At 40.4% G+C, this 24,787-nt stretch overlaps 1 protein-coding gene across 1 annotated transcript in view; it reads left to right on the forward strand.

The window, feature by feature from the left end:
- The window catches only part of LOC122810494 (neuron navigator 2-like), a 2,968,645-nt gene that overhangs the window by 2,744,695 nt on the left and 199,163 nt on the right, over positions 1-24,787 (forward strand). Inside the window, exon 36 of the mRNA XM_044082075.1 lies at positions 21,793-22,028. Within this exon, the coding sequence (XP_043938010.1) occupies positions 21,793-22,028 (236 nt within the window). The remainder of the gene's footprint in view (positions 1-21,792; positions 22,029-24,787) is intronic.

Below are 24,787 nucleotides of genomic sequence, written 5' to 3' on the forward strand. Positions count from 1 at the left end.
TTATGGTAAGTGTACACAACTGTACTTTTTGTTGCCGTGTGGATTAAGATAGAGTTATCTGTATTTTGGATGAGTTCAACTCCATCACAGTACTGATGCACATAGGGATTGGCAGTTGGTACAACAGTTAAGGTGTCTACCTCATAGTCACAAGGTACAAGGTTTGACTCTCACCTTTGGAGGGAAAAGTGGCTAGGCTTAAAATGGCTTGCAAGGACAGCTAGCCTAGTACTCGTACCTCTAAACCATATGGAATTCTTTAGTATTTACTGGTTTTGAGGGCAATACAATGGGGTGCCACAAATTCCTGACTAGCCTCTTTAATTCCTGAATTTCTTTTTTTTTTTTTTTCAGCTAAGTTGTTGCTGATGTCATCACATGAAGGGGCGTGTGCAATGATGTCAGCTTCTTAAGGCAGATGCCAGCTTGTCGGAATTCAGCTGAGGGCTGGAGTGGGTGTATTCACTCTTTGTTTACCTGGCTGAGTGGCTCTGGCTGTAACGTTGTGGTGGTTGCACGCTGTCACTTCACTTGGAAGGTGCAACAGTGAGTGGATTATTAATGTTCGTTGTGAAATCAAGAACCCTGGCCACCGGGCTGGATTTAATTAAGTTAGCAGCAGCAGTCAGTTACGGATAATGGAGTGGCAGCAGATGACGAGACACTCAAGTCTCGAGGGGGAGCTGTCCTTTGCTCTGTTTTTGAATATAGTTTGTCCTGCAAAAGTTTATTTTTTTTTCCATAAAAAATTTCTCGCTTTGTGCATTTGAAAAGATGACAACTGTAAATATGAATTATAACAAACCCGATTAAGTATTTTGCAGTTATTACATTTCCTGATTTAATTAATGGTCCTTGCATGTCCCATGTGCAGCAGAAAATGTGTTTTGTAGTTATCTCAGTTCCCCAGTTAGTTAGTTAGTTAGTTAATTAAGTAAGTAAGTAAAGGCCCTCACATGTCTTATGTGCAGCAGAGAACAGTGTCAGATTGTCAGAAACAAAAGTGATCAAAAGCTGGATAAATGGTTGGTTCCTTTGAAAATTGGACTGCTAGATGTTTCACATAACTGTATTGCACCCTTTCCCTGGAGTGTGACATTCTAGTTATGACCTTGAGGGTGGAGTATGGGGACTTGGAACACACCGCTGTAGAAGTGAAGGTAATCATTTTGCTGGTATTGTGTAGCATATCTCCTATGGGGAAAACATCTCCTCCTGAAGAATCACTTACCGTTTTTGTGCATTTGGCGTAATTCCTGAAAGAGTTTGGTAAACCTTTTGTGTTACGTCCATCACTGGCACATGGGAGCTCCAGGCCCTACTAATAGATGAATGAAATTTTGGCATAGATGTTTAGTTGCTAAATTAGACATCAAAAAAGACCAAGCAGTTTAAATAGGCGAAAACAGTACCAGGAACCAAAAGCAACACCTATTAGCCAAACTGGTGTGGTACAAAATGAAAATGTAGGCTGAAAAGACGATTCAAAATCAATTTATTCCAAATGACAAAAATGGTCAAGTGCTTTCATCCAGTAAGACTGGACTTCATCAGAACAATTAAGACGCTCCATTTAAATAACATAGAACAACCAATAAGAACACTTAATACAAAAACACGTAGTTAATGAGTTAAAACACAGGAACAATATATATTACTAAAAAATATGTATGATGTGTGTTACATAAAGTAAAAATAATGAATTGTTAAACTGTGCACAATTCATAATTCTAAAGCTCTATACTTTAAAAAAGGCATAATAGAAAAATATTAATTAATACCAGGGGTGTGGGCAGCGTTTAACCTTATTTGCCATTTAATTTCTGCTCTCTCAAGTGTGTTAGCCCAATCACCTTCCCTAAAATTCATTACCACAATTTCTAAAATGCCAAATAAAAACCGCGTACAACCCACACTACTGTCAACATGTTTAAATAGGGCATTGTTAGTGTTTTTTCTGTCTAGTACATATGTTCATAAATTCTCCTATGGAGAGTCCTTTCAGTTTTTCCTATATAAAAATTAGAACAGTGCTGACAAACTGCCAAGTAGACACAACCCTTTTGTTCCACAGTTACCCACAACTGTCTTCACCAATAAACCAAATTCACCAATATGCAATATTGGTTCTTTTAAAATGCATTTGCAAAAATTACAATGTCCACAAGTGGTACCTTTTTCCGAAACACCTTTGAAAAAAATTGGGTGTTCAAACAAAAATTTTAAATTAACATTGGTTTTAAACATAAAAATTGGATTATTCCCTGTAATAGACCAAAGTTCCTTATTAGTCCTTAACAAAACCCAATTCTTACACATAATATCCTTGACCTTTTTACTGAGACAACCATAAGGTAAAACCATACTGTTCACAAATTCATTGGAAGTGGTTGTCACTCCAGGGCTGTCAATAGAATTCCCTAATAAGAGAATGTACCTCACACCCCAATTTTCCTTCACTAAGTTATACACTTCCAGAACCAATTTTTCAGGGTAACCTCTATCTTTGAAAAAGTTGGTCAATACGTCCATCTCCCTAATGAAGCTGTTGCAGGATGAACACATTCTAGCAACTCTTATAAATTGGCCTTTGACAATGCTTCTCTTCATAGAATAGGGGTGACTACTTCTAAATTCCAAATAATAATTGGAAAATGTGGGTTTCCTGTATATAGTCGAGGAAAATTCTTTTAACGTAATATTTTTACTAATGGTCACATCCAAATAATTAATCATTATTCATTATTATGCATGGAAGTAAATTTAAAATAATCACATATATCATTAATATAGTCACAAAACTGTTCTCCATATCCTTCATTCTTCCATAAAATAAAGATATTGTCCAAAAACCTTGGGTATATGGACCACTTTTGTTGGAATTCTGTACAAAACACGTTCTTCTTTTCCCAACTATACATAACCAAGTTGACAAATAAAGGGGCACAACTTGAACCCATAGCCACCCCTTGGTTCTGTTTGAAGTGTTCCCCCTCAAAGCAAAAGAAATTGTTTTTCAAAATCGTATCCATACATAACATAAAGTTTAATAATGTATTGTTCAGTGTTGTTTTCTCCCTAAGGGCATCATAGAATAAATCCAAACCCGTCCCATGAGGAATGGATGTAAAAAGGTCACACACATCAATAGTGGTGAAAGAACAATTGTCATTGTACAATTCCTTCTTGAACCTTGTAAGGAAATCCCACGAGTCTTTAACAATATACTCTATTGGGACCAAGGATTGTCTCACCAACCTATCCACAAAAATACCCAGTAAATATGTAATACTGTACCGGGAAGAGATAAGCCTGTATGTGGGTTCCAAAATATCCTTGTGTGTCTTTGGAATTCCAAAGACTAGGGGTATTAAAGGATGTTTGTTGACCAAAAAATTATATATTGCTTCGTTAATACAACCCTGGTGTAAACTGTCATCCAACATTAAACCAGTCCTTCTTTGGGCTATATTACCTTCATTCTTGGAAATGACAACAAACTTCTCCTCATCGTGTAACAGAGCTAAAATGTGACAGTTGTAGTCCATTTTATTAACGATAATACCCCCTCCCTTATCAGGCTTCATCACTCTGATGTTCTTGTTACCCCTAATGTTGTCCAAAATTTGCTTTCGCTGACAGATAAGTTGAAATTTTCCCTTTTACTTGTGTTGAACAACTTGAATATTTCCTGTGTACAAACATCTTCAAAGGATGCTATAGCTGGGTGTAATGGGGGGTTAAAACAACTTTTTTTCTTAAACTGCAGAGGTAAATCCACACCCTCACTCTTACCATTGTAAGTATTATTCTTCAAAATAAACCTTAGATTCAATTTCCTTGTAAAATTCTTAACTTCCAAAAGTGTATGGAACACCTCTTCCTTTCTAGTCGGGATAAACTTCATTCCTTTCTTTAACAATGAAAAATGTTCATGTGTGATAACCTCGTCAGAATAATTGAAAATATTAAAACCCCTGAGGCTTAAAAGCCTCCCATCATAGTTAACAGAAATACCCTCAATCGCAATATTATTCAGTGATTGTAACTCCCCCTTCTCCACCCTTGTCCTCTGGGTGTTTGGCCTCTCCCTCAACCCTGTCTCCCTAAAAAAATGTTGTTATTACTACTATTGTAATCAACACCCTTGCTCATAAGCCTTTCCGACCTCCTAAGAGGTGGGAACCCTTGTTCATATGCTTCCTCTTCGTTCACTGGATACTTGTCCATTTGGTTTCCAAAGTTATTGTTATCTTTCCCATGGTCCCGTGTATTATTAGTGTTAATCAAATATGATTTAGGGAAGTGGTAGGCCATCTTATCCTTATATTCAGTCTCATCCCTAAATAGTTTATTTTTCTTCCTTTTAACATTGATAACAGTTTGTTTCTTAATGTTATCAAAAATACCTTCATACCAAACATTGTAATCCGTGAAATGCGCATCATTAACAATTACATTATTGAGTTTGTCCACCTCTGTTAACAATTTGTCAATTCTTTTACTGTTAATTTTGATAATGAACTCCATGAGTTCGAACCCACGCCTGTCAAACATTGCCAGCAATTCTTCACAGTCAGTATGATCTTTAGTTAATCGATTAGGAAGTCTGTACACTCTGAGCCCTCTAGGTACATGTTGTTTATTTAAAGACTCCTTCAAAAATGTGTTATCGCATTGAAGGTTACGTACCTTAGAGAGCATATTTTCAAAGTCCCTTAATCCATTTCTAATATTTCCTCCACTCGCCTTTGGATTCTAATCGTTTAACCTTATTTGCCTGAAAAGCTAAAAATGTCCATGTTTAGCCAGTCTCATACGTTACGAATGTCATTAGGCTTATAAGCTTCTCTCCTCTGCACACACGGCATATCCATCTGAGAAAGTGAAAAGGAACCCGAATTCAAAAATTCCGGAAGTGAACGATCACATGTATTCTCTATGCGTGCAGTTCCTTGTTACCATAACAACCCGGTCTCAAACATATAGCAGTATCTTTTTTTAAAATGTCAACAGTCTCTTGTAACAAAGTCACTTTTTGTGTAAGAACCTTAATTAATTAGGTAAGGTTACCACTATTCAGTCCACAGTCGTCAGTTGCAATAAGGGATCCATCATCGCTTCGTGTCCCTTCCATAGCAAAAAAGAACTCCACAGTTCAAAACGCAAATGTTGCACCAACACCAGTCAAGGCACACACTGTGTGTAGACCACAAATGACCAAGCAGTGTAAATAGGTGAAAACAATACCAGGAACCAAAAGCAATGCCTATTAGCCAAACTGGTGTGGTACAAAACGAAAATGTAGGCTGAAAAGACGATCCAAAATCAGTTTATTCCAAATGATAAAAATGGTCAAGCGCTTCATCCAGTAAGCCTGGACTTCATCAGAACAATTAAGACGCTCCATTTAAATAACATAGAACAACCAATAATAACACTTTATACAAAAACACGTAGTTAATGAGTTATAAACACAGGAGAACAGTATGTATTACTAAAAATATGTATGACGTGTGTTACATAAAGCAAAAATAATGAATTGTTAAACTGTACACAATTCATAATTCTAAAGCTCTATACTTTAAAAAGGGTATAACAGAAATAAATTCATTAATACCAGGGGTGTGGGCAGCATTTAACCTTATTTGCCATTTCATTTCTGCTCTCTCAAGTGTGTTAGCCCAATCAACCCCCTAAAATTCATTACCACAATTTCTAAAATGCCAAATAAAAACTGTGTACACTGTTGCCGTGTAACTGTGTAAGTTAGACATCAGCTACAAATTGTTTTGCTACTGTAAATAGCACACTTGTGCTTGTGACAGACATTTACAGAGATGTTGATCAGTGTTTAATTTACTGGTTGTTTTTCTGGGGATTCAGAAATTTGTGGTGCCAATGGGTAAATCCATTGGTGCCAGAGTATTTTTGGTTACTTTGTGTCACTCTGAGTAGCCACAACTTCATGACTAATAGCATACTGTATATTGTAGCTTCACCATTATGCCTAAAGCTGCCTGCAGATGTTCATCGTGTTTCACTGTTGCAGTCATTACTTTTGGGTTATCCTGCTGGCAGGCTACCCTCAGTCGGCCAGAATTCCAAAGTCTAGGTCCGGCATCGGTTGCTGTCGCCTCTTCCCTGACGTCAGTGCGCCAGGGGTATAAAAGATGCAGCCGACGCAATTTTCTTCAGTCTTTCTTGTCGCGTGGTGCCCGAAGCAAAAGCAGTTCGCAAGTGCCGGTCGGCCGACCGACTCCTGAGATTTTCAAATCCGAATTTCAGAACCGAAGTCTTCATTAAAGCTAAGTACCCCGTTGGGGAAACTTTTTTCTTGCTCCAGACTGATGTCAGAAAAAGTTAACAATTGTATTTCTTATGGGAAGCAAATACTTCATAAGGATTTTCACTCTTACTGTATTCCTTGCCTAGGCCCTGATCACAACATTGTTAGCTGTCGGTTTTGTGCTAGATTTAACCAACGCACTATCAAGCGTCGGTTCGATTTTGCATTTCATTACTTTGGCCGAAGATTTAATTATATAATGCCGTTGGAACAGCCGACAACCAGAGTTTACAAAAAACGCAAAGACAAGGATAGGCATCCGAGGTCCAAAACCGACGACGAAGCCTCTACTAGGCCAGTCGCCAGTTCTCAGTGAGGTGCTTTCGCAGCCCCTGGCACCCGCTACCGACTCCCACGTGGAGCCGACTGGGTTTCTGGGTACTCAAGGTATTGGACACTTGGAAATCATTCCCTCAGATGGGTCCGGAGCCGCTGAGCAGGCATCGGCTTCTGAGGGTGTCTTCAGACCTACACAACTATATATTAAGCCATCTTCAGCTTCAAAGACTAAAGCAGCTCTAAAGACAAAGAAACAAGTACAGCATTCTCCTACTCAGACTTCCATGCCTAAAAAACAGATGCTCAAAATGGCCGAAGACCTAATTACTTTGATCAGGGGCTGCCATCCCCCTCCTGATAAGAGGCCTAGGCAAGAGACAGAATATGATTCTTCTGATCAGGTATCTATTTCAGGATTACTCCATGCTTCCCTATGAGGATTCTGATGCTGAAGAATCCATTCCTTCAGCCTCTCCTCCTGAGGATTATTCTTTTGGGGAAACCCTGTATACTATGAGGGAGCATTTCCAGTGGGAGAGCCAAGATTACTCTGAATCTAAGAAAAGGCTCAGAGACTTTCTGCTACTTCCACAGCACAGACCCCTTGCTATTCCACCAGTTTTAGACATTGTAGATGATGTATTTTATCAGAGTCCGGCCTGTCCCCTGACTCTTTACCCCCTGCACCTGCTAAGCCAGACAGCTACAGGGTCCCGGATTCTCATAAATTCCTATATAAAAACCCTGCTGCTGACCCAGAAACTATATCTCAGGGTCCCAAGAGGGTTAAAGCTTCCACTGCAAAAAACACTGTCCCCTCTGATAGGGATTCTAGGGCTCTAGACAGATGGGGGAAAAAGTCTACACCTCTGCCACCCTGGCTGTAAGGGCTTTAAATTGTCAGTTTCATATGCTTAAATATCAGCAATATTTAATGTCACTGCTTAAACAGATAATGTTGACAAATACTGAATGCTCAGATAACAAGGAATTGCGGGATTTATTGCATGCAACTGAACAAGTGGGAAAGCATACTTTGCAATGTGGTTATGATTCACTAGAGGCCTCTTGCAGGGCTGCTGTTACAGGTTCTGTTATTAGAAGGCATGCTTGGTTAAAGGAACAGAATCTGCCTGGTCATGTTAAAGCAAAATTATTAGATGCACCATTGCAGCAGGATACTTTGTTTGGTACTAAAGCAGAAGAGGTGTTGAAAAAAATGGAGGATAAAGCACAATCCATGCAGACAGTCAAGGATTTCTTACAGGTACAGCCACCCAGGTTTAGCAGGAGCTGGCCTTCTAAAAATTGGTCCTTTCCAGTGTCAGACAGACCACAAAGAGGCAGATACAGGCGTCCCAGAGGCAGATCTCAGCCCCAAGGCTCATACAGGCCCAAACAATGGGGTGCTCCTACCTCCAAAAGCGGAGAAGACAAATCACAGCCTTACAGGAAATAGTCCCAATGACTTTCCTCTACCAGTTCCAAGCAGTTTTCTTTTGTCAGCCCCCTTAGGGGGAAAACTAGCACTTTTTTCATCAAATTGGCAAATGATTACCCAAGACAAATGGGTCCTGAACATAGTGTCCCAAGGCTACAGGTTCCATTTTCACACACTACCAAGGTTAAAGGGCATGCCAGACCTGCCACACAATCAATGGGCAGAGGCACAAAAACAAATTACAGCCCTCATAAACATGATGGCCATTCAGCAAGTACCACAACAAGAGCAGGGGCAAGGATTTTACTCCAGACTTTTCCTAGTACCCAGGAAGGACAAAACCTGGAGACCAATACTGGACCAGTCTATACTAAATAAGTTTCTGGAAGTTCCAAAATTCAAGATGTTGACTCTACAACAGCTACTGCCCATGCTGGGCAAGAGGGCTTGGCTCGTAACCTTGGACCTAAAAGAGGCATACCTGCATGTCCCAATCAGACAATCTTGCAGAAGATACCTCAGATTCATAGCTGGCTCAATGCATTACCAATTCTCTGCACTGCCCTTTGGCTTATCTACTGCGCCCAGGGTCTTCCCAAAATACCTGGCACCAGTAATTGCATTTTGCAGACAAAAAGGAATTTAAATATATCCCTACTTGGACGACTGCCTAATTCAAGCAGAGAACAAAGACACTCTTCTAAAGCATCTGGCATTTGTAAAAAGATTACTAACTGCCGTAGAGTACACAGTAAACGAAAAGAAATCAAAACTAGTGCCCTCTCAAGAGATAATATTCCTGGGTACAAGCTTAAATACAACTACCCAGATGGCTTATCTCACGCCAGACAAGCAAAAGCAACTGACTACTTACTTCAAGAAATTGGCAACAAAAACCCACTTATCTGCAAGGAAAATCCTGCAGGCCTTGGGTTTCATGGCATCCTGCATTCTACTAATTCCATATGCCAGACTGCATATGAGGAAACTACAATGGTATCTGAAAAGTGTTTGGACTCGGCATTGCCACAGCCTGGAGACAGTAATTGTACTCATTCCCTGCCTACAACAGGAGTTTCAATGGTGGACAGAAGCCTGCCACCACAACAAGGGTCTGCCATTCAGTTTATCCACAGCCAGACAGACACTGACAACGGATGCATCAGATTATGCCTGGGGGGCCCATATAGCAAGAAAATGTATTCAGGGCACATGGCCTACAAACCAGATGCATCTTCACATCAATCAAAAAGAGATGCTAGCTGTTCAAAATGCCCTGACAGCCTTCAAGGACCTGCTTCATCCAGGACAGTTACTGATAAAGACAGACAACACTACGGTCATGTGGTACATAAACAAGCAGGGAGGTACACATTCCTACCCCCTCTGCAGACAAGCAATGACCTTATGGGACACAGCATTGGCTTATCAAGTTCACCTGCAAGCACAATTCCTGCCAGGAAAAACAAATACTCTGGCAGACGATCTAAGCAGAAACCTCATGGATCCCCACGAATGGAAACTGGATCCACAAGTCTTCAGCATGATAATAAGTAAATGGGGATGCCCAGACATAGATCTATTTGCCTCCCCTCACAACTGTCACTTGCAGAGATTTTGCACAAGGATTTATCACAAGCAAGCATGGAAAGTGGACGCCGTATCATTCAGCTGGAAAAATCTTAACAGCATATGTTTTTCCCCCACTGCCTCTCCTTCCCAGAGTACTCCTAAAAGTCAGACAAGAGAAGCCAAAAATGATACTGATTGCACCAGACTGGCCACGCCAGCACTGGTACCCAATCCTAAAGAGCTTGTCTCAAGGTCCAGCATGGATATTGCCTCAGACTTCTCACTTGCTGACCCAACAAAACAATCAGATCCTGCACAGCCAACTCAGGACCTTAAATCTGGCAGCATGGCGGATAATGTAGCCATTCAGAACACTCCTCTTACAAAAGCTGTTATGGATGTTATCTTGGAGGCCAGGAGGCCCAGTACCAGAAAATCTTATGCAGAAAAATGGAAAAGATTCTGTGCTTGGAACCAGGAACAAGGCAGTGACACGTCTGTACCAAATATTCCTCAGATTTTACAATACCTAACTGAGATGCTGAACAAAGGCCTTTTTCTCATCAATTAAGATTCATGCCTCTGCCATTTCAGCCTATTACAATACGGAACCACCTATCTTTTCTCATCCTTTAATAAGGCAGTACCTCAGAGGGGCCAAAAACATTAGGCCTCCAAGGAGAGCACCAATTCCGGCCTGGGACTTCAATTATGTTTTGGAAAAACTCACACTGCCTCCTTTCGAGCCAGCATCACCAGCAGATATAAAATTCTTATCCTGGAAAACAGCTCTGCTCCTAGCAATAACCTCCACAAGGCGAGTCTCGGAGTTACAAGCACTCAGGCTGTGGAGCCTTTCATCATTTTTCATCCAGACAGGGTTTCTCTGAGGACAAACCCTACATTTATACCTAAGGTGGTGTCCAGTGTGGCCCTCAACCAAACCATTCACTTGCCTACCTATTACCCAAATCCACAGAACACAGGTGAGAAAATTCTGCATTCTTTGGACATACACAGGCAGTTGTGCTTCTACTTGGACAGAACTAAAGCTTTCAGAAAGACTGAGCAACTTTTAGTATCATATGCTGCAGGATCACAAGGAAAGGCTTTCTCAAAACAGACTATTTCAAAATGGATAGGCCATTGCATCCGTTTTTGCTGTTTTCAACATGGCAAATCAATGCCTAAGGGCATTGGGCCTCATTTCACCAGAGCAGCAGCCACTTCAGTAGCCTTTCTCAGAGTAGTACCAACTAAAGATATCTTAGAGACTGCAACTTGGAGTTCAGTGCACACCTTTACAAAGCACTACCACTTGCCTCTCTACTCTTAAGTCCAGAGCAGGCTTCGCCACTGCAGTTCTGCAGGGCCTCATAGCCTCTCCTAATCCTATTTAGCCCAGCCACCCATACTCAGCTTTGGGATTCTACCCAAGAGTAATGACTGCAACAGTGAAACACGATGAACATAGTACAGTTGTGTACATACCATAAATGTAGATGTTCGAGTGTATTCACTGTTGCAGTCCAGGTTACCCACCCACCATCCCCCTTTTCTTTGCTGGGACTTATCTGCACTTCTCTATCCTATACAACCTATTTGGTGTATTTGCTTGTATATGAAGGAAATGTTCTGCGCATGCATTTCTTATTGGCATATTTTTCAGCCTACCTATTTAGGGCATCTGACATCTGGGGCAAGAAAAACTGAAGAAAATGGCGTTGGCTGCATCTTTTTTACCCCTGGCACACTGACGTCAGGGAAGAGGCGGCAGCAACTGACGCCGGACCTAGACTTTGGAATGCTGGCCAACTGAGGGTAGCCTGCCAGCAGGATAACCAAAGAGTAATGACTGCAACAGTGAATACACTCGAACATCTACATTTATGGTAGGTACACAACTGTACTTTTCCATTGCTAGTATTGATATTTTGTTTCACCAGACAGCAGAAGTACATCCTAAGAAAAATGCACAAAGCCACAAAAAAGTATAAGCTTTATTTTTACTTCTCTGCCCTTTGGTTGGAATTACCTTTTTCTTCTAGAAAACACGCTTGTTCCTATATCGGATTTTTGCTTCATGATTTTGGTCTGTTCCTCATAAACTCAGTGGTTTTCTGGCAAAACACCAAAGACTGAAGTCACTAAATTGTGGACATTGTTGTTTCAGACTTCATATCCTTCAGAAAAATGCATGCTATTGCAAGTGCTGTGATTCTTGCAACTTTTTAAGTTTATAAGAGCAATGTTTAAATTGTCTCTATTAATGATCCCCCATTATTTTTGGTTTTCTCCACAGATTTCTAGCAGTAAGAGGCCGAGAGGCATGATGAGTAGTCTAGAAAAGTATTATTCTTGGATTCATTCTACTTGCAAGTCTGTAACAGCAAGCGGTGCACCCTAGTTTTTTTTTCTTGACCTTTAGTTTTGTGAAGCAGTGGTCACAGGAGCACCTTTATGAAAATCTTGCATGTGAGGCTCACTGGTATATTATCTTGCTAAAGGAAAAAGATCAGTCTTGCTAGTTTTTACACCTCTAATTTACCGTTATGAAGCAGCCTTACTTGTGAGTACTCTGCTTTCCTTTGAGGAGGCTTGGTGCTTAGTGTAATGATGGTTGTAACGTCATGAAGCAGGCTTACTTGTGAGTACTCTGCTTTCCTGTGAGGAGGCTTGGTGCTTAGTGTAATGATTGTTGCAACATTTTTTTATCAGTATTTCATTGCAGCAGGTTTGTAGAATAGAAGGCATATTTTGTAAGTGTAATTAATTGTAAATGCTAGTAGTTTCTAGTAGGTAATAAGCAGTTGCACTGTTAAGTCACTGATGTGCAGGTATAGGGGGCTGATCCATGTGGTTACTTACTACAGTATTATTGCATGGTGCTTGCTGCTTGTGCAGCTGCGGACCCAAACTCTTGACTGACAAGGGCAGGCAAGGCAAAGTTGTAGCACAATGTATATGTTTAAAAAAAAAAAAAAGAACGGTTTCCCTGATGGTTCGAGCTGCTTGCTCGGCTCTGGCATTTGTGTTTCACTTTTCATTGGGATAATACTTGCTATTACAATACCTCTCAATCTCTCAGAGCAAGAAATCTGGACAAAGCCAAAAAATAATGGTGGGACAAAGGGCCAAAAATAGGGACAGATTTCAAATATTGCTCCTGTAAACTCAGATAGTTCCTTGAATAACAGGTTTTGCAGTATTATGTATTTTCTGATGGATATGAAATTCAGATGTCTTCCATAACGTATTTAGTGATGTTGATTTTCATGCTGGTATCACACAATTCTTTTGGAGTGGATGGGGTTACACGGTTATGTATGCAAATTTTGTTAATCAATGTCCTGATTTTGGGCCAGTTGTAGCTACTTTTCATAGGCCTTTGTCCAGATTTTTGATGTTTCCAGGTTGAGAAGTGTGCTAGTAGTTTTCTGTAGCTTTTTTTAAGTGGTCTCTGTTTTATTTTAATTGTCATTGTGTTACTGGAGCTGTTGAATTGGTTACCTGTTTTATTTTAATTGCCGTTATGTTACTGGAGCTGTTGAATTGGTTATCTGTTGTATTTTAATTGTCATTGTGTTACTGGAGCTGTTGAATTGGTTACCTGTTTTATTTTAATTGCAGTTATGTTACTGGAGCTGTTGAATTGGTTATCTGTTTTATTTTAATTGCCGTTATGTTACTGGAGCTGTTGAATTGGTTATCTGTTTTATTTTAATTGCCGTTATGTTACTGGAGCTGTTGAATTGGTTATCTGTTTTATTTTAATTGCCGTTATGTTACTGGAGCTGTTGAATTGGTTATCTGTTGTATTTTAATTGTCATTGTGTTGCTGGAGCTGTTGAATTGGTTACCTGTTTTATTTTAATTGCTGTTATGTTACTGGAGCTGTTGAATTAGTTATCTATTGTATTTTAATTGTAATTGTGTTACTGGAGCTGTTGAATTGGTTACCTGTTTTATTTTAATTGCCGTTATGTTACTGGAGCTGTTGAATTGGTTATCTGTTGTATTTTAATTGTAATTGTGTTACTGGAGCTGTTGAATTGGTTACCTGTTTTATTTTAATTGCCGTTATGTTACTGGAGCTGTTGAATTGGTTACTTGTTTTATTTTAATGAGTGGTGGTAGCATTGTTATTTAGCCCCTGGACTACATGAAAAGAGACATAGAGGAGCTCTCCGATTATGTAGCCCAGGCTGGTATGACCCTGACCCTGAGCAGCATCTTACCCTCACCAAGAATGATGCCACAGTACAAAGACAAGATGATCAGCTTTAATAATTGGCTCAAGTACTGGTGTCATTCTAAGGGGATCCAATGTCTGTCTGCTTGGGATGACATGCTGGACAAGCCACGCTGCTTCGCAAGGGATGGCTTACACCTGTCACCACTGGGCTTCCGGATATTGGCTAAGGCTCTTGCCACCCCCATAGTGCCTTTTTTAGGCAAGGCTCAAAAGACGAACCCACCTCCTTAGAAAACAAAAATGAAAAAAACTAAGGGTAATGCTGCTCAACGCCAGAAGTCTAAATCTCAAGATGCCGGCACTTGATGCACTCCTCAGCATGGACAACATCGACGTCTATGCAGTAACTGAAACCTGGTTCAAGGCTCCCGAGAGCACCCCAGCGCTACCAGGCTATACCTCGTATCATGCTTTTCGGCCCCAAAACCCGGGCCGAACCACAAGGAGGGGAGTGTCCATATTCATCAAGGACACCCACACCTCCAGGTTAGTAGCAACACATGAAGCATCAGAGACCATACAGGTGCAACTAACCATAGGCAAAACTGCTATACAACTGGTAGCATGTTACAGACCACCCTCCCAATCTCAGGAACCCCACTCAGCCTTCCTGAAGACATTGGAGGATATGAATGTATCACAAAATACCATCATACTGGGAGACTTCAACTACCCAAACATAGATTGGGTACATTATTCTAGCCCTAATACCCTAGCCCAAAGGTTCCTGGAATTCATAAATTCAAATGCACTGGAACAACTAGTCACCTCTCCCACTAGGGGAGATAATATACTAGACCTGATCATCACAAACATGGGGACAAAATGCTCCACACCAGAAGTATACCCCTCACTAGTGAGATCTGACCACAAACTAATCACCCTGGATATACATATCCCACCTCCACCCCCAGCACAAAAGACCACAGTGAAAAACTTCTCAAAAGAAGACTTCACTCTTCTTAAGACTGAGATGGTATCCATTAAGCCCACTGTGACAGTGGATACCACATCCCACAATGCCGAATCCTTCACAAATGCTTTCTGTGGACATCTCCAAGAATGCATGGATCATGCAATCGCAAATAAGTCCAAGTCCCTCTCCACCAAAGGTAAGCGTCCTGTCTGGTGGACCTCAGCCATAAACAAATTGTATAACAAAAGAAGGAAGCTACTGCATGTCAGAGCAAAATCCCATGAAGGGAAGACATCTCTGATCAACATTAGCAGAAAACTATGTTCTCTCATAAAAACATCCAAGGCCAACTTTGAGAGAAAAATCGCTAAGGACACTAAAGATAACCACAAAGCCTTCTTCAGCTATGTTAGAAACCTGGGCAGAAACCCTCAGATATGCTCAGAGTTGGTTCACAACAACAAAAAATACACTGAACCCACAGATATTGCCAACATTCTGGCTGACAGGTTCAGTGCAAATTTCTCCGGTCCCTCACCCCCGAAAGAAGAAATACTTATCCCAGCTGAATGTAATCTCCCTGTCATCTCAGATGTCCAAGTGAGAACCGCCCTAAACAAAGCAAAAAACACAGCATCAATGGGACCTGACGGTATCCCAGGTTGTGTGTTACGTGAACTCCAAGAGGAGCTAAACCCACACATAAAAATGCTATTTAACCTTAGCCTTACTTTGGGATATGTACCTGAATACTGGCGTACAGCAACAGTGGTCCCACTCCACAAGGAGGGTGCCTCGACAGACCCTGGAAACTACCGCCCCATAAGCTTAACCAGCCTGGTCTGCAAAGCTATGGAAAGAATCATTATGGAACTTATAAACAGAGACATAGGGGACCTACAGACACTTGACCCCACCCAGTTCGGCTTTGTAAAGGGCAGATCCTGCCTTTTAAACCTGGTTGACTTTTTTGAAACAGTCACTAGAGCCATTGATGAGGGCAAAGCAGTCCATACAGCATACCTGGACTTGGCTAAGGCCTTCAACACAATACCCCACTCAGGCATCATAGATAAGCTCAACAGCTTAAAAGTAAACCCTTATGTCACTAGATGGTTGCAAACTGGCTAAAGGACAGAACCCATAAAGTTAAAATCGCTGGAGCAATGTCAGACTCAAAGCCAGTCACAAGTGGTGTCCCACAGGGATCTGTCCTGGGACCCCTCTTGTTCGGCATTTATTTCTCAGATGTTAAAGCAAGCATGGGAGGGCTGTGGCTGACAAAGTTCACAGATGACTGCAAACTAGGCGCCATAGTCGATACACCAGCAGACACATACATCCTACAAAAAGGCCTCACAGAAACGGACAACTGGTGCCGGAGTCACGGCCTTAAACTAAATGCCAAAAAATGTATAGTCATCCCCTTTGGGAAAAAAAAAAGTACCCACAAATTATCACATAGACAGCAACCCACTGAGTACGGAAAAAGTAATCAGAGACCTAGGGACCCAAGTCGACAGCGACCTCTCATTTGACACCCACGTTGCCAAAGTGGTTAGAAAAACATTCTACCTTGCACACCTCATCATGAAGGGATTCACATCCAGATCCAAGGATGTCATTGTACCCCTATATTCCTCCCTCATCAGACCCATGATTGAGTACAATGCCCCATTAGCATACCGCCTGCTCAGAGGTGATGTCTGCCTGACGTACAAGGCCATGTCCAATCAGGATCTGATGGACATGCAGCACCTCAAAAAATCCAAAACCATCAGGACCACGAGAGCTAAAGACTTAAACCTTGGCACAAGTATGAATAGGACATGCTGGAGGGATAGATTCATAACCCAGAGGCTTCCCATGCTTTGGAACAAGATCTCAGTTCGTATTAGGCAGAGCCCCTCGCTGACTCTCTTCAAGAGAAATCTTGATGAGTTGATGAGAGATCATAAGTTTACCCCAGGGGTCATATCTGTGTCACTGCTAGACAGGGGCACAGTAAACTAATTATATTATATAAGGGGACCTTCATTGTGTCACTACTAGACAGAGGCACAGTATTCTAAATTTATTCTGTACATTTTTGTACCATTTCATGGGGTGGCAAAAGCCACATCACTATGGCTAGGCTTACAAATGCCCCAGGGCAGATAGCCTAGTACTATACTATGAAACTATGAACTATAATGCATGACATCTGATCATTGTAGTTCATTCATTTTTACATGAAACCAATTACACTGAATACATACTCCTCGAATACATATATTCAGGACTTGTATGAATATTCACACAAATGAGAGAAGCATTTGTTACAGGGAAGCTTGTCCCATTGTTCCTGTCCCAAACCGACCCCTTATTTATATATTCTTGCTCCAGCACTGCTCCAACTCTGAGGACAAAAACAAAATAAAACATCACTACGATCAACGGTCTGAAGATAATTTTATTTGGTGCTTTCATTCCTTAAAAGTAAAATGCAAAACTTTATCAAAATAGAATAAAACAGAAACACTTCGGTTTATATGCCCTGACCCAGTTACATTTTCCGCTGTCGCTCATTAAATAATTAAGCATTCCACGAATGGAGTACAAACCATCCACGTATAACAATTCTTCCATCCAAAATATGAATAAAAAGTCACACTGGGTTATAAAATTAATATAATAAAACCTGTGAAAGATACTTATTATTGAAAGTCCCTGTACTTTACATGAGAGCCAATGAGCTGCTAATAGAAACCATTTCATTAATACCTGGAACTTGTATGGCCTTGAGCAACAGCTGGTAATACAGTTCTCTCACTTGTAATAATGCCTCCCAGTTGCCCTCCCAAATTAGTATTCAGACATTTTCTAAAATAAAAATCACAAACTTTTTCAAATTATCACAACCACATGAATGCTTAACTAAAGCATTAACCGTATCCCCTTTTTTGATAGCATAGACGTTGATAAATGTGTTTTTTTAAGCTATTTCAGAATGCAGGACAGGTTACACACAGAAGCACATAAACCAACCTACGTGTGTTGTAGATGAACTTCCCACTTGATGTCATAACCTTTTTTGCCATTTAGAGTATCACCTGTCCTCACACTGCTAACATGGCCATACTAAATGGTGCATAACTGCATACTTTCTGGGACAGTCTGTCTGCATTTTTATATTTCTTTTTTGTCCTGAAGGGTGGAGACTTTTGTAATGTAACATATTATTTGAATAAGTGTTCTTATAAAAATATTAGATTCATAAACCCCTTTTACAACATTCTTTGATATAGTATCATCCAAGAGTCAGTGAACCCAGTATTGATGTTAACAAGGAACCTCAGAAAAGTGACAGTACTGCTAATTGTTCTTCTTTCGGCTTTTCCCGGTTAGGGGTCGCCACAGCGGAACTCCGGTCCGCTAATGATTGGCAGTAGATTTTTACGATGCCAAGATGCCAGCTCGATACCCAACCTTCAACGAAAGCATGCCCATTTACACATGTCTTTCGAATGCCACTCGACCGCGGGGAGGACATGCAGACTCCACACAGCAGGTGCTCCAGCTGAGAATCGAACGGGAGAACCACTTGCTATAAGGCTACAATGCTACCGCTATTATTTCAACTACATTTTTATTTTGTGGAGAGGTAAAGAGGAACTGAATGTTTTTTTTTTTTTTTTTTTTTGAATACAGTACTGCTAATGTATTAAAAAAAAAACCTTCAGCACCTCTTTACTTCCCCACAAAACAAAAATGTAGTTGAAATGATGCAAATATTTATCTACATATTCCTTAAATGAGGAGTGAATACAAGCTTCTTTTCCCACCACCACAAAACATTTGCAAATACAGGTGGTGGTGTAGCACCCATAGCCACACCCTATATTTGCATGTAGTGTTTTCCTTCAAACAGAAAGTTGATGTGATTTGGTGATAAGTATTTATCAAAAAATAAAGCTTCACAAGCCATTCAATCCCACCATCACGTGGTATGACCAGAAACATATCCTGGACATTGAGTGTGACAAACAAGGAACTTGGCAAAAAATCATATTCTGCTAAAACATTCACAGAGTTCCAAAAATCTACCAAAACATGAGACTCATTCTTGAAAAAAACTTTTTAACTTTTGAAAAACAAACTTTGCTATAGTTTCTGTTTTAGAAGCCCCCCACCGCCTGTTCCAATGCTACAATCAGTCTTCAGGGGTAGATCAAAGACAGACCTTTGAATCTTAGAAATCCCAAATATATTGGAAAGTATGATTTTTCCTACTTTTAAATAGGACACTGAATCACTGGACATCTTGCAATCTATTTTCCATTTTTCCAGCATTGTATCAATCCTGGCAAAGGAAATGTTCACCTCATTTTTGGAAACAGTTGTAAAAAATCACCATCGTTGAAATACCCGAACATGTTTTATGACTACATAAATTTTTCCATAATAGCCATCCCTCCCCCTTGTCAGGTTTCAAATTCCATATGGATACATCATCATTTAATTGTTTTAATAACCCAGTGTCATCCTCAGTCTTGTTGAAATAAGAAAAAAATGTCCTCTTTTTTAAGCCAGAAGCCGAAGGAAGAGCAATCATTGTTGAAACTTTTTCATTTGAGGTGTCCTACAGTCATTATGCAGATGACTTGAAACTGGGTAAACTGATTGCATGTGTTACACATAAGGCACGTCTGCAAAAGAACTTGACTAAATCGACCATTTGGTCACAGGAGAATAATATGCTGATAAATACATCAAAACCTAAGCATATGAGATTTGGGAGACAAACTGAAAGGTGAATATTTAATACAGCACACAGTGATTGAAACTTTAGACTCATTTAAGGACCAGGGTATATGGGTAGAGCCAGTTTTTTGAGTTTTTCCTGATCATTTCAGCCAATTGGTTATTGATAGTTACAGAACTATAGGTTGTATAAAAAGATTTATAAAGTCTAGGAAATCAGGAAATGATGAATTCATTGTTTGTTAGTTACATTCGACCCAAACCGGAGTATGGAATAACAATATGCAAACCCTATAAGAAAACAAGCATGAGTAAACTGGAGAGAGTGCAGCGGAAATATACCGAGGGCATCCATGGATGTGAAAATTTAAGTTATTAGGAAAGACTAAAATATCTGAACTTGTACGGTGTCTCTTATAGATATCTAAGAGGAGATCTTATTCGGGTATATAGGGCATTTAGAGACAACTACCTCTGGGAATGTCTGGGGTTATCAAAAGTTACCAGAGAATCGTCAGATAACCTATGTAGAAGATTCTATAGGAATGAGAAGTTGACTAATTGGTTCTGTGATAGAGCAGCTAATGCATGGAACAGACCACCGTATTATATTAAAGCAAGTACTAGTTCATATATTTTTAAGAACAGCCTGGACACTTATTATGGGAATAACTGTTTTGGTGTATTGGCAGGCTAAGAAGGGCATTAATGCCCGTGCTTGAAATATTTGTATGTATGTATGTAAAACGTGAAAACCATAATCAGTTCTTTTGTACTTATATGCATCTCCCAAATGAATAAACCGATTGTGATTAAAAATACATGGTTAGAATTAAGTAATGATGAGTCATGCCCAAGTACAGATGAAGCAAGTCAGGATAAACTTTGTCTTGCAGTAGTATTCTTGGTAAGTTGGGTTTCATTTTTGGTACAGGCATCAAAAAGGTTTGTTTCTGTTGTGCGGGAAGTGCCTTTTGCACTAGACTGATGATTGATTAAAGATATGAGTCAGAGTGATTGCAGTGAAACCTTAACAATTTACTTAAGTTGTAAAATATCCTGATCTGATGTTTTATTCTGTTGCATTTTAAAAAAACTCTCGGTAGACTCCGGCTCATTGGTAAAAATAATGTATATTTTGTAATGTCTGAAGGTGTATTTTATAAGGTCGATAATGTTTTTTTACCAAGATTTGCACCACTTTTTTCCCCCTTATTGGTTATTAATGGATTGTTGTGTTTATTCTGGACTTTCTTACTGTGCATAGTTTCATTTCATTCCAAAAACTGGTTGTTTAGTCATGATATTTCAGTATTTTAGGCAGGCTGTTTATTACATTTCCTGTTTGCCTCACTACTATGTTGTTCATTTTTTTTTAAACTTGTGTTGGTGCATTGCTTCATTGGACAGTTTGTATCCCTCAGGCTTATGAATATTTTCAATCTGTTAGTAAGCCAGCTTTGTATTCTTCTTTAGTAGTTGATTTTTAAGTAAGGAAGAATTTGCTTACCAAGGTTGTTGTGATATTGTTAAAACCGGTGTAGTGCAGCAGTTACATGACTTGCATTCAGTTTATACTAATAACAATGACTCTGATCTTCAGATTTGTCTTTTAGTGAACTCATGGTTATATAGTGGTTATGAATTTTTTATAAAGTACATTTTTATGGCCTGTTTTGTTGCTATACAAGAGTATTGCTATTTGACTAGCTTTTTTTCTTTTTTTGCTGTCAAACCTTTGTAATAAGGTAATAATTTTAAAATATAGTTTTGGTTAATTTTTATGCTTACTCAGTACGTCAGCACTGAAGTCTAATTGTTGTCTTTGCTGTTTGGCATTACTGACATTCCACCATTAGTCATAGCATTGTACAACTTTATTCAGGAGTTAGGGACAAGGTCACAAAATCTGCGCTGATTTTTAAGTGTTGCTCTGATTCGTGTAAGAAGCTGCATTAAAGTGCATTTTCTGAGCAGTAAGAAGAATGAAACTCTTAGCGACTTGCATTACTGATGTGGCTTAATTTAAGCTAATGACTACCTGTGATGGAGTTCTGATGAGGTTTAATGCAGAGCTTTGGGCCCGAGTACTGAGAGTCTGAAAACTGTTGCAAGCATTTCACTTCAGTCTGAGATTTCAAAATTCTATATAAGAGAATATATTTTTTATGCTCTTTATTATTTGTAAAGAGAGAATACGTGTGCCGCTCTGATTAAATGTACATCTTTTTATTCAGGTGTGTCAGAGAACAGTGTGGATAACCTAGTATTTGAGTCCTTAATACCCAAGAATATGTTACAGAGCTACATATCCCTGCTGAAGGAACATCGACGAATTATATTATCTGGCCCTAGTGGTACTGGGAAAACGTTTCTGGCTAATCGCTTGGCAGAGTATGTGGTGTTAAGGGAAGGTAGATCTCTGACTGATGGTGTTATTACTTCTTTTAACGTGGATCACAAGTCTAGCAAGGTAAGCACATTATGTCTGTAGTGTGTTCGTAAAATATATTTTTGTATGTTTTCATTTTTTTAATGCACTTGTAGTTTTTGAAGAAATTTAAGTGCACATCTGCCTTTAGACTATGTGGCAGTAATATCTGTAACTGTATAGGCTATATTTAAGCAGTTAGTATTGCATAAAATTAATAAAGCAATGGGCTGGTTAAGAAAAAAGTTACAAGGGACTGTGTAATCAGATGTCTTTGTTAGCCATGTTGGTACACTTCTCTCTGTAATCGAGGTTGTCTTTGTTACCAACGTCAGTACACTCCACTCTGTAATTGACGTTGTCTTTTATTAGCCTCATCAGTTCATTCTTGTGTGTAATCGGTGTTGTCTTGGTCACCCACATCAGCACACTCCTCTGTGTAGTCGATGTTGACTTTGTTAGCCTCATCAGTACACTCCTGTCTGTAACTGATGTTGTCTTTGTTACCCATATCGGTATACTGCTGTGCGTAATCGATGTTGCCTTTGTTAGCCTCATCAGTACACTTCTGTCTGTAATCATTGTCTTTGTTAGCCTCATCATTACACTCCTGTCTGTAACAGATGTTGTCTTTGGTAGCCTCATCAATACATTCCTGTGTGTAATCGATGTTGTCTTGGTTACCCACATCGGTGCACTCCTCTGCGTAATCAATGTTGTTTTTGTTAGCCTCATCAGTACACTGCTGTGTGTAATTGTTGTTGTCTTTGTTAGCCTCATCAGTACATTACTCTGTAATCGATTTTGTCTTTGTTAGCGACATCAGTACACTCAATAGGTGATGTCCTTCAAGGATGCATCTGCAGTCATAACATATGGGTTGTCCTGCCTCAGGCAGCCCTGCGGTCAGCCGGATTCCAAAGTCTGGGTCTGGCCTCGGCTGATGTCGCACTTTCCCTGACGTCAGAGCTTCTGGGGTATAAAGGCATCAGCCGACGCCATTTTCCTCAGTCTTTCTTGCCGCGCGGTGCCCGAAGCAGAAGCTGTTCGCAAGTGCCGGTCGGTCAGATCCAGAGATTTCAGCTACCGAAGACTTCTAAAAAGCTAAGTACCCTGTTGGGGACTCTTTCTTGCCTCAGCCGATGTCAGACAAAGTAAATAATTGTTTAACTTGTGGGAAACAAATACCTCATAAGGATTTCCATTCTTACTGCCTTCCTTGCTTAGGCCCAGACCACGACGTATCAGCTTGTTTAGCCTGTGCCTCCTTCAACCAACGGACCCTTAGACGTCGGTCGGAGTTTGCAGAAGAGTTTTTTGGATCCGCTTTTGCATATAAAATGCCATCGGAGACTCCAACTACACATTTAGCCAAAAAACGCAAGGAAAAGGACCGACACTCGTGGCCCGCAGTTTTGGCTGAAACCACGGTTAGGCCTACCTCGAGTGTCTCGGTTTCAGCTGAAACCGAGTCCTCGGTTCTTACTTCTGCCAAAATCATACCTCCGACAACAGAGGCCAGAGAGGCCCCGGCTGAGTAGGCTACAGAAATCCCTACCGAAGAAGCAAGCGCACAAGAATTGTCCGACACCATCCCCTTGGACATCTCTATTCCTGCACGTGTGGCAGCTAGGCCCGCTGCTTCTATGTCTATTAAGGCCTTCTCCAGGGCTAAAGCAGCTAAAATTTCAAAGGCTTTACCTGCAAAATCTTCCTCTCAGAGACCTACCTCAAGTTCTCAGATTCTTAGCCTTGCTGAGGACCTTATATCTCTGATTAGGGATTCCCAACCTCACCCAGACAGGGCCTCTCAACCCCCTCCTGACAAAAGGCCTAGGACTGAACCCCCTGAGCCTCTCTCCTCTGATAACTCCTCGGATGGATCTGATTTATCAGACCATCAGGAAGGGCCATACTCACCCTATGAGGATTCAGATGCAGAAGACTCTATTCCTTCTGCCTCCCCTCCAGAAGAATTTTCCTTTGGGGAGACTTTACACTCAATGAGGGAACACCTTCAATGGCAGGGTCAGGATTTCTCTGATTCTAGAAAAAGACTAAGGACCTTTTTACACTTGCCACAGCGTAGGCCTTTAGCCATACCACCTGTGCTAACAGTAGTTGATGATGCATATAATGATGTCAGTTCTGTCCCTGATTCTCTTCCCCCGGCCCCTGCCAAACCTGACAGATATTACAGGGTCCCGGATTCTCACTTTCATTTGTATAAAGCCCATGCTGCAGGCCAAGAAACTATTTCTCAGGGCCCAAAAGGTGTTGCAGCTGCCACTGCCAAAAACCCCCTACCCTCTGAAAGGGAGTCAAGAGCATTAGAGAGATGGGGAAAAAAGGTTTATACATCTGCTACTCTTTCTGCCAGGGCTTTAAACTGTCAATTCCATATGATACAGTACCAGGAATATTTGTTAGATCAGCTGAATAAAAAGTATTCTTCTCCTGAACCTTTAGACCGCAAGTCCCTTCAGGATTTGGTACACAACTCTCAGCAGGTCAGTATTCATTTCTTAAAATGTGGCTATGATGCACTGGAGGCTTCATTTAGATCAGTTATGACTGGAGCAGTAATTCGAAGGCATGCCTGGCTAAAAGAGCAAGCCTTGCCAGACCATGTCAAGGCTAAACTCCTAGATGCTCCAATGGAGAAACAAAGTTTATTTGGCTCCCCTGCACAGGAGATTCTAAAGAAAGTGGAAGAAAAAGCAAAATCTGTGCAAACAGTAAAGGATTTTCTGCAGGTCCAACATCCGAGGTTCAGCAGAAACTGGCCTTCAAAGAATTGG

Source organism: Protopterus annectens, chromosome 9.part0, assembly GCF_019279795.1.
Source record: "Protopterus annectens isolate FY-2018-M chromosome 9.part0, PAN1.0, whole genome shotgun sequence".
NCBI lineage: Eukaryota > Metazoa > Chordata > Ceratodontiformes > Protopteridae > Protopterus > Protopterus annectens.